This window comes from Schistocerca piceifrons, chromosome 2 (genome assembly GCF_021461385.2).
Source record: "Schistocerca piceifrons isolate TAMUIC-IGC-003096 chromosome 2, iqSchPice1.1, whole genome shotgun sequence".
NCBI lineage: Eukaryota > Metazoa > Arthropoda > Insecta > Orthoptera > Acrididae > Schistocerca > Schistocerca piceifrons.
Window position 1 is genome coordinate 643526143 of NC_060139.1, and position 17818 is coordinate 643543960.

At 38.2% G+C, this 17818-nt stretch overlaps 1 protein-coding gene across 1 annotated transcript in view; it reads right to left on the bottom strand.

Annotated features, from left to right (window-relative positions):
* The window catches only part of LOC124775688 (Down syndrome cell adhesion molecule-like), a 195830-nt gene that overhangs the window by 24168 nt on the left and 153844 nt on the right, over window positions 1-17818 (bottom strand). Inside the window, exon 9 of the mRNA XM_047250517.1 lies at window positions 6448-6572. Coding sequence (XP_047106473.1) covers window positions 6448-6572 — 125 coding nt within the window. The remainder of the gene's footprint in view (window positions 1-6447; window positions 6573-17818) is intronic.

Consider the following 17818-nt stretch of genomic DNA (forward strand, 5'->3'; position numbering starts at 1 on the left):
AATTCACAGCTTTTGGTGTTACTAAGCTGACAGTTATGATGATTTTTTTTATCTCTATCTTTTGTTATCTCTATCTATTTTTGTATCTGGCAGAGATGGGAAGGGTTTTTCTTTTTCTTTTCAAAATGGCTCCCTTAGTAGCATTGAAGTTATTCCTTTATGGCTTAACACATGACCCATCACCCTTGTCAATAATTTCCATATGTTTCTCTCTTCACCAGTTGTGTGGAGAACCTCCTCATTACTCATCATTTCACCTAATTCTCAACATTCTTGTTTAGCACAACATCTAAAACACATCAGCTCACTTCCTTTCCAGTTTCCCTACAGTCTATGATGGCTTCCATGTCATGCTGCACTTCAAACATACATTGTCAGAAATTTCTTCCTAAAATTAAAGACTATGTTTGATAATTTGAATAAACAAGACTGCTGTGAGTGTTAGGATTGCTTATTGGAGAACAATATTTATACAGTATTTATTTATAGAGAAGCCTATTTCTTTTCAACTGAACTGTCCAGTATGGTGTCCATTATCACAGGTATCTGCAACCATACAGAACAACAAACACACCACTTCATTCCTCAGTCCTTCTGTATTTCTTTCTGCACTGATTCTTCTGGATGATTATCTTAAACACCAGTCTCTTCTTCATCTATACTAAATTGTTACCTGAGTCCAAGTCTACTTCTGTGTACACCTTACCATCTAATATCTGATTTCAAAATCTCTGTCTGACAATGATGTAATCCAGCTGGAATCTTCATCTGTCTCCTTTCCTTTTACAAGTACACCTACTCCTACTGTGGTTCTTGAACAGTGTATTCATATTACAGATATTTATACAAGAACAATTATTCTCCAATAAAGAACTCTAACAGTCATAGTGGTCTTGTTTATTCAAAGCATGGAATGATATGGCTATGGTCATCTTACATATAAAATAGCATGTCCTACATTTGACACTAATGGACTATTTTTCATGAGGAAAGTCCTCTTAGCCGTGATAGTCTGCTTCTTATATCCTTCTTGCTTTGTCCATAATGCATAATTTTGCTTCCAAATTAGCATAATTCTTTCAGTTTGTCTACTTTATGGACTCCAATTTTGACATTAAGTTTGTTGTTAATGTCATTTCTTCTACTCATCATTACATTCATCTTTCTTTGGTTAATTCCCAGTCTATAGTGTGTGATCATTATGCCGGTCATTCCATTCAACAAGTTGAAATTCTTTCTGACTGTCACTGACAATAACAATGTCATCTATAGATCATATCATTGATATTCTTACAGTCTGAATTTTAATCTCACTCCTGAATCTTCCTTTTATTTACATTATTGATTCTTCATAATAAAAATAATGGGTGTAACACTAAATCCTCTCTTACTATGTTCCTAATCTGAGAACTTCATTCTTGGCCTTGTGTCCACTTGATTCTTATACATATTTAGTACTCATCTTTCCTTATAGTTTATTCCCATTTTTTCTCAGAATTTTGAACAACTTACACCATTTTACAATGCTGAATGCTTTTTTTTGTTCAATAAACCCTATGAACAATGTCTTGGATTTTCCTTTGTTTTGCTTCCACTGTGAAGCAAAATGTCAGACCAGCCTCTATCATGACTTTACCTTTTCTAAAGCTAAACTGTTTGTCATCTAACAGATCTGCAGTTTTCTTTTCCATTTTGCTGTATATTATTCTGGTTTGCATCTTGGATTCTTGAACTGTAAACAGATTGTGTCATAGTTCTCACACTTATCTAGTCTTGCTATCTTCAGAATCGTACAGATGACATTTTTTCAGAAATTTGACAATATGTCTTCAAACTTGGTGCTCCAGAGAATCTTTAATAGTCATCTGGGTCACTTTTCGCAATAACTTCAGAAATTTAAAAGGATATTATCTATGGTTTTTCCCTTGTTTGATCACAAATCTTCCAAAACTCTGTCAAATTCTGACTTTATAAATGGATCTCCTCATGTCCTCCATGCAAACACTCCTTTCTTTCTAAATCACATTACCTTATAGTCCCTCCTCCTTGTAGAGGTCTTCAGTGTTCTCTTTCCGCCTGTTTGCTCTTTCCTCTGTGCTTCACAGTGAAATTCCCATTGCACTCTTTAATGTTAATGTCTATGCTTTTAGTTTCACTAAACATTGTTCTGATGTTTTGACTTTCCTGTATAATATTCAGTCAGGCAATGACCATTTCACTTGGATTTCTTTGCACTGTTCCTGGAGCTATTTTGCCTTGGTTTTCCTGCACTTCCTTTTTTGCTTGCTTTTTCTTGACCATTTTTGTTTTTCTTCTCTTATCAATCAACTGATATATTTCTTCTGTTAGCCAAGGTTTCATCACAGTTACCTTCCTTGTACCTATATATGTCTGTCTAACTTGTGTGACTGCTATTTTTAGAGAAATCCATTTTTTTTCAACTGAACCATCCATTATGGTATCCATTATCACATGTATCTGCAGCCATATAGAACATGAAACACACCACGTCATTCCTCAGCCCTTCAGTATTTCTTTCCACATTGATTCTTCTGGATGATTCTCTTGCACGTCAATCTTCTCTTCATCATTACTAAATTGTGACCTGAGTCTGTGTCTGCTCCTGTGTATACTTTATCATCCAATATTTGATTTGAGAATCTCTTGTCTGACAATGATGTAATCCAGTTGGAATCTTTATGTGTCTCCAGGCCCTTTACAAGTACACCTACTCCTCCTGTGGTTCTTGAGCAGTGTATTCATATCACAAGCTGAAATTTATTGCAAAATTCATATTGTCTCTCTCCTCTCTCATTCCTAATAGTGAACCCATGTTCTCCCATAACTATGTTTTCTGTTTCCTCTCCTGCTACTGTGTTCTCATCACCCATTATTATTAGATTTTCATCTCCCTTCATATACTGAATTACATGTTCATTATCTTCATTACTTTCTCTCATCTTCATCTTCTGCTGCTGATGTCAGTAGACATCTGAACTACTGTCATTGGTGCTGGTGTGCTGCCAATTATGAAGAGAATAATCCTATCCCTGAACAGTAACTCATTCACTGCACAGCCTTCCTATTCATGCTGAAGCCATTACATAATTAAATGATTTTCTGTTACAGACCCCCACTGTATCTAGAGCGAGTCTTTGGATTTCCATTTTACAGATTTTCTAGCTGCCCAACTGTGGCTGTCCCTCCTACTTTTTATTTCTTCAGTTGTTGTTTGTTGTCCTTGGTGTCAACATACTGCATTGCTACACTGATTGAAAAAATGGGTTGTGGATTCCGACACTGACTACTGCAAATTATGTAGCCAACAGGTGCACAGTTGTGTATCACTGTACTTTAATTTCACTGTTCACAACCCCCGATAATACACCGTTATATGGCCAGTACACTACTGTTTAACTTGCGACAAGCCTCATCAATAGTTTGCAGGCAAAACTCCACATACTGCTACATTACTTTACTGTTGAACATCTATGAGCAATAAAAATGTAGCCACAAAGTTCATAGTTCTTGAAGAATAACCATGTACTTATGGAGCAGACACTGTCACTGTTTTAACATACGGCTTAATTGTTTAACACTTATTACACTGTTAAGTTGAATCATTGTTGTTCTAAACAGCACAGGTTACTAGTCTGAAAATCGGCCGTGGACTGACCGTCTCATAATCAAAAATCCAGCCCTTATATATCACCACAATAATAGGTACTGAAACTACACATTGTTTGAAGTTAAAATTACAGAAATTATAATTAAGACTTAACTCATTAAATTAAGTGACTACATCGAAAAATTGGTTCTTTTTAACAGTTTCTTCTACTACAAGGGTTAAGATGAATTATTTGTTTAAATCATGAAATTAACAAATATAGTTACACAAACAATACTTTTGACAAAACTGCTAATTATTTTGGAATTAATGAAGAGCTGGTTTTGCTAACATGTTTTTGAATAGAGCTAAATAGATACTTGTATAATAGAGGGAAACATTCCACGTGGGAAAAATATATCTAAAAACAAAGATGATGTGACCTACCAAACGAAAGCGCTGGCACGTCGATAGACACACAAACAAACACAAACATACACACAAAATTCTAGCTTTCGCAACCAACGGTTGCTTCGTCAGGAAAGAGGGATGGAGAAGGAAAGACGAAAGGATGTGGGTTTTAAGGGAGAGGGTAAGGAGTCATTCCAGTCCCGGGAGCGGAAAGACTTACCTTAGGGGGAAAAAAGGACGGGTATACACTCGCACACACACACACATATCCATCCACACATATACAGACACAAGCAGACATATATCTTGGAAGTGGGTGATGTATTATTGAGTATATATAGGTGGGATAAAATTGTATAGTAGATTACGGTGTCTGCTTGTGTCTTTATATGTGTGGATGGATATGTGTGTGTGTGCGAGTGTATACCCGTCCTTTTTTCCCCCTATGGTAAGTCTTTCCGTTCCTGGGATTGGAATGACTCCTTACCCTCTCCCTTAAAATACACATCCTTTCATCTTTCCCTCTCCTTCCCTCCTTCCTGATGAAGCAACCGTTGGTTGCAAAAGCTAGAATTTTGTGTGTATGTTTGTGTTTGTTTGTGTGTCTATCGACGTGCTAGCGCTTTCGTTTGGTAAGTCACACCATCTTTGTTTTTAGATATAAATAGATACTTAAGATTACTAGTACTTCATCTTCCAAAGTTTACAATTATTACGGAATTTATACTTTTTTATATGTCAACAATAGAATTTAAGGTACGAAACAATCACTGGTTTCACCTTATAACAAAAGGTACTAACTAGGAATAGGCAAAACAAATTAAAAAATCAATTACATACATAAAACTAAGCACAAAATTAGATCTGGTGTTATTTACTTTAAAACTGAGGGCCAATCTTTCTATTTAATGGAAATGCAGATTATATTCACATATGTTAATGATAATTAGTTAAAAGTTGCAAAATGAATTAAAGGAGGCAGAGGGCAAAACAAGAGGGGAATTTAAATTACGCCAGCTTGTTTCATCACACAACAACATTCAGACTTATGACCTTCCATTCCTTTCCTGAGACGAAATGGGTGACTAATCTGGACTCTTTAGCCAATGGAGTGATCATCGTGATGCTTTTTTAATTACAGGCCACATTTTCTGGAGATACCATACAAGGTGTCTTAAAAGCAGTGATTTCCATTGCCTTCTGCATCCTCATGCAGTTTATAATTGCTGATTCTTCTACTCTTTAGGGGCAGTTTACTAACCCAAGGGCAAAGGAGTGCCCTGAGTCTCTGTCCACTCCTCCCCTCTCTTTGGCAAGTCCATTGGCAGAATGAGTGTGCCTCCTTATACTGAAAGTCTTTGGCTGGCTTTGATGATCATTTTCATTTAAAATTCAAGTAGTGACTAGGTTGAAACCCAGGAAATTTTGATTACTAGCCAAAGACTACCGATGGCAATTAATCCATAAGAATGGGTGTGGGAATTTGGGTGGAAAAGGGGGGTTGACATATAAAGTATAAAAATGGAATGCATACACTAATTTGAAGTAAGCATGGTACACATATCACTGTCACAAAATACTGGTGGTACAAAATGTCTAGTAGCCCTATGTAAGCATGTGGGATGGCATACAAAAGTAACTGAAGTGATAATAGTATTTTATACGCACTCTTCAAGGTCATTTTTCTAATAACATTTCATACCTATCAGGGTGCTACAGGATAAGGACATGATAATCTGTAAAGATAAGTAAAACTGACCAAAACAAGAACTGAATCCAAAGTTTTTGGGCTCATTAGATGACATAACAGCCAAAGAGATTGGGGTGAGGTATGAAGGACCAAACTGTAAAAATAGCCTAAAATAGCTGCTATTACAGTCACTTCTGGAATTTTCAGGTCAATTGTTGACAGTTCCAATGATGTTTATGTCAAAACTTAGTCAAATTTAATGAACAGCACTCTTCAAATGCTTCTGGAAGAAATTATACATGCAGGACAATGTTTTCCTACTCCAACGTATTATGAATAATCATTCATCACTGGAAACAGTGTATCAAAGCTACAGTACTGATTGCTGAATGTACAGGCAATGACTCTGACACCATCGGTCTACTTCCAACTACATTAACATTACACCAAAGTTTACATTATGATTTGTACACCATATTTAAACTTAAAAAAAAATTAACTAAATTAAGTTCCTTTTATACTATAGATTGACTTTATTCTTCATAGTATCTAATGAAAGACAAGGTAATGCTGGGTAGTCAGCTATTATTTATTAAAGCATTCATCTTAAAAAACAATGTAGCTTAATTGCAAACAGATGGGTTATAGTATTTCAAATTATAATTAAATTATAATTTAATGTTTATAAATGATGTTATTCTATGAGCTGATATATCATAAACTTTTTTGAAAAACATACCATGAACAGTGATGTAAATAATTTTATTTAAGCCCATTCCTATTCCATTAGTGGCCTGACAGGAGTAGTATCCTTTGTTCTCGGGATGGATGTTTTGAATCCAGAGACTTCCATTTTCCAGAATTCTGTAACAATGAAATGTGATTAATCTGTAAACTAATTACAAAATTAAAAGAATGGTAACTACAGTCTCTCTTCATTCACTTTTACTTTTTTCAGTGAAAAAAATATATTATTGGCAATTTGCCCTCAACAATCTTTCTTGTTGCTGCAATGTTCCTGATTTATTACCAGAGGAAGGAACAAATGGGTACCAATTAGGACTACAGTTCTTGCAGAAATATATTTCCTATATAAGTATTAACTATAAGCTGGTGAATTATATTTTGAGATGCAAACACTCTTGTTCTGCCAATTTGACCTGAATCTAAGAAAAAAAAATAATTACGTAAATAAAAGATGAATTTTTAATGTACCAAATTTTTAGATTGGACTAAAACATGTAAAATAGTGTCTCCCAGTCCCATAAAGATTTCTAGCCACAAACAGATAGTCCTGAAAATTTGTAACTGTGAGTTTTTAATAGGCATGAAAATTCTTGTCAGGTATAAAATGAAAAATATGGCACACATGCAATAGATACAGTAAAGACATAAGTCATTCATGAATCAGTTAATTGGTAGAGCAATAGTATGGAGGTGTGTTATTCATGCATCAGTTATGTTTCGTCACACAACAAGTATTTTTATAGCTACTAAAATTCACAATAACAAATGTTCGGGATTATCTGTATGGGATTAGGAATGTGTCTGGGGCTAGCAGAAATTATTTTGTACTCTTTACTCCAATTTAAAAACATGGTATACTAAAAAGTAATTTTTATTTAAATAATTATTTCCCACTTTTTAGTCATGTATATGTGTGAAATTCTTCAATCATTCACCCGACTCAGACAGTATATTGCTTCTTCCTATATATATCTCACAAAAAGAGTGTGAAAGTAAAATTAATGAAATATGAACTCACAGGGAGGCTTGCCAGCAATTGTTCTTCCTGTGAACAATATTCGACAGGAACAGGAAAAGGGGGAAATGGTAGTGATACACAAAGTAGCCTCTGCCACAGCAGACAAGAAAATCAGTCAATACTGCATTTTCTTTCAATTCTGATTTACGTTCAAAGTTTCAAGTCTCTGGCTCATCAGGAAATTAGTTTAGAATCAGTTGCAAAATTTATACCAAACTGACAGACAATAAAGCAACCTAATGGTAGAAAGGTACCTCTTTTGACTGATCCATAACATAATCAGTGAAAATATTTATTTCTTTTTTCTTTTAAAAGAACAAAATTTTTCAGAGATATTTTGAAAATTAACATGATACAACAAAAAACCTAATACTTTTAATTTTGTAATGAATGAGTGCAGGCAAGCTGCAGATAGTTTAAGTACTAGTGATTCTTCCTTACTGCAAGTTTGTTTCATCTGTAGTGCCAGTCTCAAGTAAACATCTAGTTGGAATGGATGATCATATTGCATCAGTGAGTACACTGTCAACAGTTTAATTGATAAAACTTTTCACATTGGAAAGAATGAAATTTTCATGGTTTCATGTCTTGTAATGATGAGAAACTGTCAATTCATACTACAAATTATTGCTGTTATTTGTATTTGGACGTCTGTGATACATTTTTTTCTCATAGTCTATGTTGCCTGGTCTTTTTTCTCATATTCTGATCTCCCTGCACTAATAAGTCTCTTTGACATATGAAGTCATATTTTTGTTTTAAATTTTGATGTAGTCCTATATGAAACTGGCCATCCTTAATCCAGTGAAGTAAAAATAGGACTCTGCAATATGAGATAATAATTGAGAATATGTCAGCCCTCTCTGTATTCTACAAATCTTTTGAAATGGAGATGGAAAGCTCTGTAAGTTCCTGCATATAGCAGAAAACACAGAAGAGTATTCATCTCCCTTGGTCTGCATCTTGTACATCTCAAGAGCTGTCGAACTTCCAAGAAATTTTATAATTTGTATATTAGTATAACAAGAGTGCTGTTAATTGTCTATCACTAAGATAAAGGGGAACATATTCAACTGGAGTCTACTGCTCTAGTAAGGCCTGGCTTGCTATGGCTAATTAGTTCCTTCTGCCAATTTAGTCCGCCCATCCTTATTTATGTTGAAATGTTTAGTAATGGACAGACTCGTGATTTCAACACTGGAAGGGACAATACATCTGAATTGATATCAATTTTATGTGTTTCAACATTGTTGTCTTCATATTCTGAATTTTCCTCATGTGAAGGGTTGTTAATTCGTTAATAGCAGCTCTATCATAATTTTATCATCTGTGAGATATTTGCACATTTTTCAAAAAGACACCCTTAGGACCTTCTGTATGCACAATGAACTCTTATTTAAATGTGTAACTCATCTGAATGTGACAGTGAACAATTTACTTACTGATGCAAATGAAACTCAATAATGGTTATAATAAGTATATGTTTGTGCAGATTAACTTTGGTGCAACATGGAGCAACAAAAGTTATTGCAGTAGGTCATATCACACCTTACACAGAAAAAATTATTATAAGATTGGTTTTGACTGTGGTGCAAGAGAGATGCTGAAAACAAGAGTTTAGTGTAAAATTCCTCAGTTTAACAATTCAAAGCAATCTAAAATGGGACACACTTGTTGATAATGTAACACATAAGTTGTCTAAGAATATATTTGCAGTTAACTGATTAGTACATTCTGCAAAGACACTGTTTATTAAAAACTGCATACCATGCTTGATTTTCCTCTCACCTGAATTATGAAACAGAAATTTGGGGAGCAATAGAAGGAATCACGTTGTGGGTTGTTTCCAAAAATTGATGTAACCACAGTAAAAATGTACATTCTAAAAGCCATATTACTTGCTGAAAGACTGAAGCCCCTCATTTATTCTGATTTGTATCAGTACAATACCAGAAACAAGGAAAAATTTTACAACAGCAGTCACAGACAGTGCTCTAAAAAATGGGAGCACTATGTGCAGGTTCGAAATTAGTCAACCTTAAATTTCAGTTAAAGAAATTCCTGTAACCAAATCTCTTTTACATATTAGAAGAGTATCACACTTACATGCAGAATAAGAAGCGCTTTGAAAAAATATGTGAACAGTGTTAAGCAAACCATTTTATTTGTAATCTAATAATTTTGTTAATCAGTGAGATATTGAGAAGATGTATTATTGTGTTATGTATCAAGAATTGTACCCAGTTTTAGTTCATTTGCAATGAAGCATTCAATGTTGAATAAAGTATTATTATTATTATTATTATTATTATTAGAAAGGATTTTATGTGGGGTCAACTTCCTTGGCAGTGTACTGAGAGTTGACTGATCCTTTGCCCAAGGTACTATAACACAGCAATACAGGAGGCTATGTATGGACATGTAATACACAAACAGTGTGTGAAATTTCATTTTACATACTTATGAATTTTCAATGGTTGAAAACAATTACTTAATTTGTTACTCTCCTATGGAAAACTTATTTGTTCAAATATTTTCTACATGTTACTTCTGTTTCTTCTTTTTCTTCTTCTTTCGTGGCTTTACAGCTCATTGTGAGCCTTGGCCTCCTCAACAGTTTTCTGCCAATAATCTGAGTCCGTTCCTAGAGCTCTAAAATTTCTGTAAGCAGTTTTCTGGAGACTCTCGATGACTCCAACCTCAAATTTGATTTTCAGCTGACCACACTCTCTCTGTCATCCTTGAAATACATTTCTGTGTACTTCTGCAAAAGTCATCTGCACTACCTGCCCAACTCACCTGAATATGGATGATTTTGCTATTATTCTGATAGGTAGGTCTTTATAAATGTTGTTGTACCACTCATCATTGTATCTTTCACAAATTGGGCCAATGATTCCTTGGAGACTCTTTCTTTCAAATGTGTACAGCATTTAGATTTCTTTCACTGTTAGGGTCCAAGTTTCAGACACATATGTGAGCACAGGTCTTGTAAGATTAGTTAACGGTAAGTTTGAACAACATGTAAGTGTTACAGAGATGCTTTGGGAACTCAAATGGGAATCCCTGGATGGCAGGTGACATTCTTTTTGAGAAACATTATTGAGAAAATTTAGAGAACCAGCATTTGAAGCTGACTGCTAAATGATCCTACTGCCGTCAACATACATTGCATACATGGACTATGAAGATAAGATACAAGAAATTAGGGAAAATATGGAGGCATACAGATGCTCATTTTTCCCTCATTGTATTTGTGAGTGGAAAGAAAATGACAAGTAGTGACAAGGGTACTGTCCGTCATGCACTGTATGGTGGCTTGTGAAGTATCTATGTAGATGTAGATGTACCTCTTGGTGCAGTAGATCAGAAGCCTTGAAAAGTGACTTGTTAGAGCAAAGTAAGCTCTATTGGCTGCTATTAGTCTCTTTTTGACTTAATGTAAAATGGAAAATGTCTTTTGAGTAGGTGACTCTTGAATCAAGGTACCAGAACTGCTCAATCTCTCAAAGGTATGGTTTCCCATTGTTATCGAAGCCGGCATGTTCTCCTTATGCCCCTTTCTGGCAGCCACATATTTTGTTTTCTGCTGGTTTATGTCTAATCTCATATTTCTGATAGCCTAGTCAAGTGCAATGGATGTCTCACCCACTGGCTTTTCCATTCTTGTCACTATATTTATGTCATTTGCATAAGAGAGTATCTGCACCAATTGATGGTAGATTGTCCCCCCACTCAAAAAGCATGCATCTCTCACCACCTTCTCCAAGGCAGCATTAAAAATAAGGCAGGCCAGTGTGTCTCCCTGCCACACCACATTTTCGATATTCATTGTGTCAGGAATCAGTCTTCCTATTCTTATGCTACTTCATCTCTCACTCGTTGTCATTGTCACTAGCCTTACCATTTTTCTAGGGATTTCCAGTTCTTCTAGGGCATACTATAGCTACTCTATCTATACTGCCATATGCACCTTTACAGTATATAAATAGATGATGCATGCCAGTCCTAAATTTGATCATCTTCCCTATGACTACCTGTAGAGTACAGATCTGATCTGCAGAGTTGACGTTTCTTTAAGAAATCCACACTGATATGTCCCCATCTTTCTCTGAATTATTGGAAGGAGGTGGTTGAATATTACCTGGAGAATACTTTATAGCCAGAGTTAAGTTATGTGATCCCCCTATAGCTATCACATTCCAACTGATCTCCATTCTTGTAAATGGAGCTTATTATTCATTCTTTCCGTTTCTGGGACGTTTCCTTCACTGCCCATACTAAAGTAGTCATCCTTAGGAAGATCTGTTCCAGTTCACTGCCTCCTTGCTTAAGTAGTTCTGCCAGGATAAAGTCTGTTTCCACTGCCTTGTTGTTTTTCAGTTTCTTCAGGGTAGCTCTTATTTCTTCTGGGTTAGGTGGAACTGTGGAATCAGAATCATTTTCTCCATTGTGTACCTCTGCTGGGATTCTTGATATTGTTCTGGGGTTGAGGAGTTTGTAACATCTCTCTTTTCCCTCACTTCAAATTTTTCCTGCCTCATCTTTAGTCAGACTTGTTCTACTAGTGAATGGCTTCATGCTGCATTTACTTCTTTATCAAATTATCTTGGCTCATTCTTATTCCTCTAAAGCTCCATTTCTTCAATTTTTACTTTGATCCATTCTGTCTTTCTTCTCTGGTAGGTCCTCTGTTCAGTCCTCTGTTTTCCTTTGTAATATTTTCATTGTAATGTTCCACCATCCTTCTTGTACACTATGGCTGTAGTGTCCACTTATACACCATCACATTCAGAATTGAAACATGGAGGTCTCATATGCCTTACTTCACATCCTAGCATTTCATTTGCTGATGTCTCCACTACATCTTTCATTATTTCCCACTGGCATTCAATGTTATTGCATGATACAGTATTTTGAAGTATCCATATTATCCTCTCTTAATACTGTTTTATAGTTTCAGCTGATTTTAAAACTGATATATGATATTTAGACATACAAGGCAGTGTTCCTTGCACTATATTGGAGAACAATGACACAGAGGCTAAATAAATAAATAAACAAACCAATATTGTTTATCATCTCGATAATACATGTCATTCTGATTCTTCAGTATGTAAAGAGAGGGTCAGTTGATTGGGGGGGGGGGGGGGGGGGGGGAAGGGAGGAAGAGAATACAATGAGGTCATCAGTCCCATTATCCAATGTGGCAGAAACTGAAGAAGGAACAACACCAACAGCACAGTTCAGTCAATGGGAAATGAGAACAGGTAGAAGGAAATTTGGGGTCACAGGAAGAGTAAAGAATAGAATGGGACTTTATATATTTTTTTCTTTTTTTTGGGGGGGGGGGGTTGGGGGGGGGGGGAATGCGAGGAATAGCAAGAGCAGTGGGTGCCCCAAAGGCAGTATGCATCATGGGGTACCGGCACCACCACCGACCCATTTCAATCCCAGTCATATCATGATTGCGACAAAATGGGGACAGCACCATGGGAAGAAGACACAAGAAAAGGGGAAATAAAATGGCAGGAAAGACCAGACAAAACATAGGGGAAAGGGGGGGGGGGGGACCTGGCTAGCATTGGAGGCAAGGCTGTAGGTCTACCAAACCACTGCCAACACTAACTGGGAGACTCCAGTTCCACAAGGAAATTCAGGTACGTAAATCTGGAAGGACAAACCATTTTCATGAAGAAAACTGAGGGTGGATATAACAACATAAGGGTTGTCCATTAATGTCCAGGACAAGGAGAGTGGGAAGGTATATTTAGTGTGAAGAGCCAAATGCTGGGAGCAGTGCAGAAAAATATGGCTTACAGTGAAGGGGGGCCCACAACTACAAATGGGGGACTGCTCACTACACAATAAAAAAAAAAAAAAAAAAAAAAAAAAAAAAAAACAAAAAAAAAAAAAACATAGGTCATCATGATATGGCTGATAGAAAGATGGCAGAGAATGGTAGACTCATGGCAGAAGTGGAGGGAACAATGGCACGTGGTGAGAGTCCCCTTAATTGTACAGAATTTATTAGACAAAGGAGTGACCCTCCAAGAGCCAGTCCATGACTGAGCCACAAGGAATTCAATGTAAAACTGCAGATCAGCCCCTGGAAGGGTCATGGAGAAGGGGAAGTAGATGGCTGTCCCCTCCATTCCCCCTCCCCTTCCTGACTTTCCCACCCAACCAAGACAATCTGCAGGATCATTACCTGGGATCCCATGTGGAGGAGAACCCAAAGGAAATCAACCAAACTAGCAGCACAGTCAAGATCAGTGAGAAGGTCATGGATAGCAGACACCAAGGGGTGGTGGGAGAAACACCAAGCAATAGCCTGAAGGCCATTCATAAAATGCGCACATAATAAAACCTGGGTGAGAGAGTGCCATTTAATAAAGCAAAGGGCCCGGATATGACGATCAGTTCCTTGGTAAACGCCCCGCACATGGCAGACAAAAGATGGTGTTCATGTCAACAGAAGATGTAAAGGCATATCCCACATTATTGGTGGATTTAGAGCCACCAGTGTAAAAAACAACAGCATCCCAAAACTCTCAAAAGAGTGGGCTGAACAAACAATGACACATCATTGAAGTGATGGAAGCTTTCAGACCTGGAAGAGATCCATCTGAATCTGAGGCCAAGGAACTAACCAAGGGGAGACATTCGGAAGAGAATGTGGGGAACAGTACAAAGAGGGAAGATGGAGAGAGAAGTAAGGCAGAGCCCTACTAGTAAACCCAGTCAATGGCAGGCAGCAGGTGGGTGACATCCCAATGCTGTGAAAAGAATAGATAGGAGGATAGGAAACCAGAAGCTGGGACTGCTGAACTAAAAGTGGGAGGGGATCCCAGTGTCAACCAGAAGACTATTGACAGGACTAGTGCAAAAGCCATTGGTTGGGATATCATGATGGTGGACCGTGTCCACATGAAGAAGCATGGAAGGGGCAGTTGAGTCATAAACTTGATAAACCATACTCCAAATGGAACACAACTAAGGCCCAATTAGAGAGGAGAAGAGCTGAATGATCCATGCCCCAATAGGTGTGGGTAAGGAAGTGAAGGACATCAAGTTTGTGGAAACAGCCAATCTTCAGAAGGTGGATGCGGGGCAGCTGAATAAGCTTGCTGCCAAAAGAATACCCAGGAAATGGAGTTGGGGTCCACAGTCAGGCACTGGGTGTCAAGGCAGAGCTCTGGATCAGGATGAACCATAGTATGGTGGCAGAAATGCACCACCCATGATTGAAGGGGGGAGGGGGGGGATTGGAAACAGTGTGAGAGACTCCACATGGGATTGTGCCAGATGGCACACTGGAGGTGTTGCCCCAAGGGCCACTGGATGGAAACCATCCCAAATACAGAAATCACCCACATACAGAGCAGGGGTGACCAGTGGTCCTACAGAGGCCACGAGTTACAGTGATGAGGAAAAGAAGGGTATTTAACACACAACCCTGTGTAATGCCATTCTCTTGGTCCATGGAGAACATAGAATGGCACTAACCAGAAGTCGAAACAACTGGTGGGGCAGGAACCAGTGAATAAAAATCGGGAGGGGCCCTGAAGAGCCTACTTATGGAGTGTAAGTAAGATGTGATGGTACTAAGACTTGTCACAGACCTTATGAACACTGATAAAAAAACTGTAGCAAGATGGTGGTGCTGAGAAAAAACCTGCTGAAGCAGTTGATCGATTGGAGACCATCCCTATCCCAAGATTCAAGTACCCAATAGATCCAACGAGCCACTATTCATTCAAATAACTTACAGGGGATGTTACTCAGACTTATTGGCTGGAAACTATCATGGTACCATGGATCCTCACTGAGCTTAAGGATGGGAAGCACAATACTGTCCCTCTCTTGATAGAGATAATGCTGTCCCTCTCTTGAGAGGAGAAAATACCTTGGAGCCAAATACAGTTACAAACCTCAATGAGATATTGTCATTTTGGAGGATGGAGGTGTTGAAGTAATTGGTTTCAGATGGAATCAAGGCCAGGGGCTGAATCATGGGAAGAGGAGGGGGCCATAAGAAGTTCCCCATCCAGTAAAACATTCATTGTATGATTCCACAAGACACGGGGTAAAACATAAGTGGGAAGCTCCAGCCCGCTGTTTCTGGAAGAGGAACATTGCTAGATAGGAGACTGATGCAGATAGCATCACAAATTTGATTGCAATGTGTTTTGTGAGAAGCAATGGATCTGCACAAAGGCCACCCTGGAGGAAAAGGCCTCGGATGGATGACATTGAAATAAGTGTACAAGGAATAGAAAAGCAACTGAAATCAGCGAACAGAGGAAAGTCCACTGGACCTGATGGGATACCAATTTGATTCTATACAGAGTACGTGAAAGAACTTGCCCCCCTTCTATCAGCCGTGTACTGCAATTCTCTAGAGGAATGGAAGGTTCCAAATGATTGGAAAAGAGCACAGGTAGTTCCAGTTTTCAAGAAGGGTCATCAAGCAGATGCACAAAACTATAGGCCTATGTCTCTGACATTGATCTGTTGTAGAATTTTAGAACATATTTTTTTGCTCACGTGTCATGTCATTTCTGAAAACCCAGAATCTGCTCTGTAGGAATCAACATCGATTCTGGAAACAGCGATTGTGTGAGACCTAACTCGCTTTATTTGTTCATGAGACCTAGAAAATATTAGATACAGGCTCCCAGGTAGTTGCCATTTTCCTTGACTTCTGGAAGGCGTTCAATACAGTTCCGCACTGTCGTCTGATAAACAAAGTAAGAGCCTACAGATTATGAGACCAGCTGTGTGGCTGGATTGAAGAGTTTTTAGCATACAGAACACGGCATGTTGTTCTCAATGGAGAGACGTCTACAGATGTTAAAGTAACCTCTGGCATGCCACAGGGGAGTGTATGGGACTATTGCCTTTCACAATATATATAAATGACCTAGTAGATAGTGTCGGAAGTTCCACGCGGCTTTTCACGAATGATGCTGCAGTATATAGAGAAGCTACAGCATTAGAAAATTGCAGTGAAATGCAGGAAGATCTGCAGCGGATAGGCACTTGGTACAGGTAGTGGCAACTGACCCTTAACATAGACAAATGTAATGTATTGCAAATAAATAGAAAGAAGGATCCTTTATTGTATGATTATATGATAGTGGAACAAACACTGGTAGCAGTTACTTCTGTAAAATATCTGGAAGTATGCATATGGAACAATTTGAAGTGGAATGATCATATAAAATTAATTGTTGGGAAGGTGGGTGCCAAGTTGAGATTCATTGGGAGAGTCCTTAGAAAATATAGTCCATCAACAAAGGAGGTGGCTTACAAAACACTCGTTTGACCTATACTTGAGTATTGCTCATCAGTGTGGGATCCGTACAAGGTCAGGTTGACAGAGGAGATAGAGAAGATCGAAATAAGAGCGGCGTGTTTTGTCACAGGGTTATTTGGTAACCGTGATAGCGTTACGGAGATGTTTAGCAATCTAAAGTGGCAGATTCTGCAAGAGAGGCGCTCTGCATCGCAGTGTAGCTTGCTGTCCAGGTTTTGAGACGGTGCGTTTCTGGATGAGGTATCAAACATATTGCTTCCTCCTACTTATATCTCCCGAGAAGATCACGAATGTAAAATTAGAGAGACCTGAGTGCGCACGGAGGCTCTCCAGCGGTCGTTCTTCCCGCGAACCATATGCGACTGGAACAGGAAAGGGAGGTAATGACAGTGGCACGTAAAGTGCCCTCCGCCACACACCATTGGGTGGCTTGCGGAGTATAAATGTAGATGTAGATGTAGATCTAGATGACTGCTCACAACCTCAGAAAATGCGGAGTGTAGTCCACACCCATGATGAAGGGATGGAAGATCCTAGGGAGGAGACAAAGTGTTCCCAACACAATCACTTGCTGTTTCATTAAGTAACAGGCTTTGACATGAATGCATTTAAAGACACTAAGACCAGCAGAGGACAGCTGCAGCATAAGGCACTGCAATGATCAGTGGTGATTACAGATGGTGATAGCATGACAGTGATGAAAGGGATCTTTTGGCGAGGGACAGTAATGCCGGTGGTGCAAATGATTGTACTGGACACGTCACAGATGACTTCATCAATACCACCTGAGAAAGAGGTGTAAGCATGACCTATGAGGTATATAGAGGGCAGTCAGCATGATGCAAAGCCCAGTGGGGTAACCAGACCATTGAGAGGTGGAAAAGACACAAGATAATCGATGGGAAGTGGTCACTATCGCAGAGGTCATCGCGCTGCAGCAAACATAGGGAAGGAAGAAGTGAAAGGGAGGGGAGGTGAAGTAAGAAAAAGATCAATGGCAGAGAAAGTGCCAGAGGTGGCACT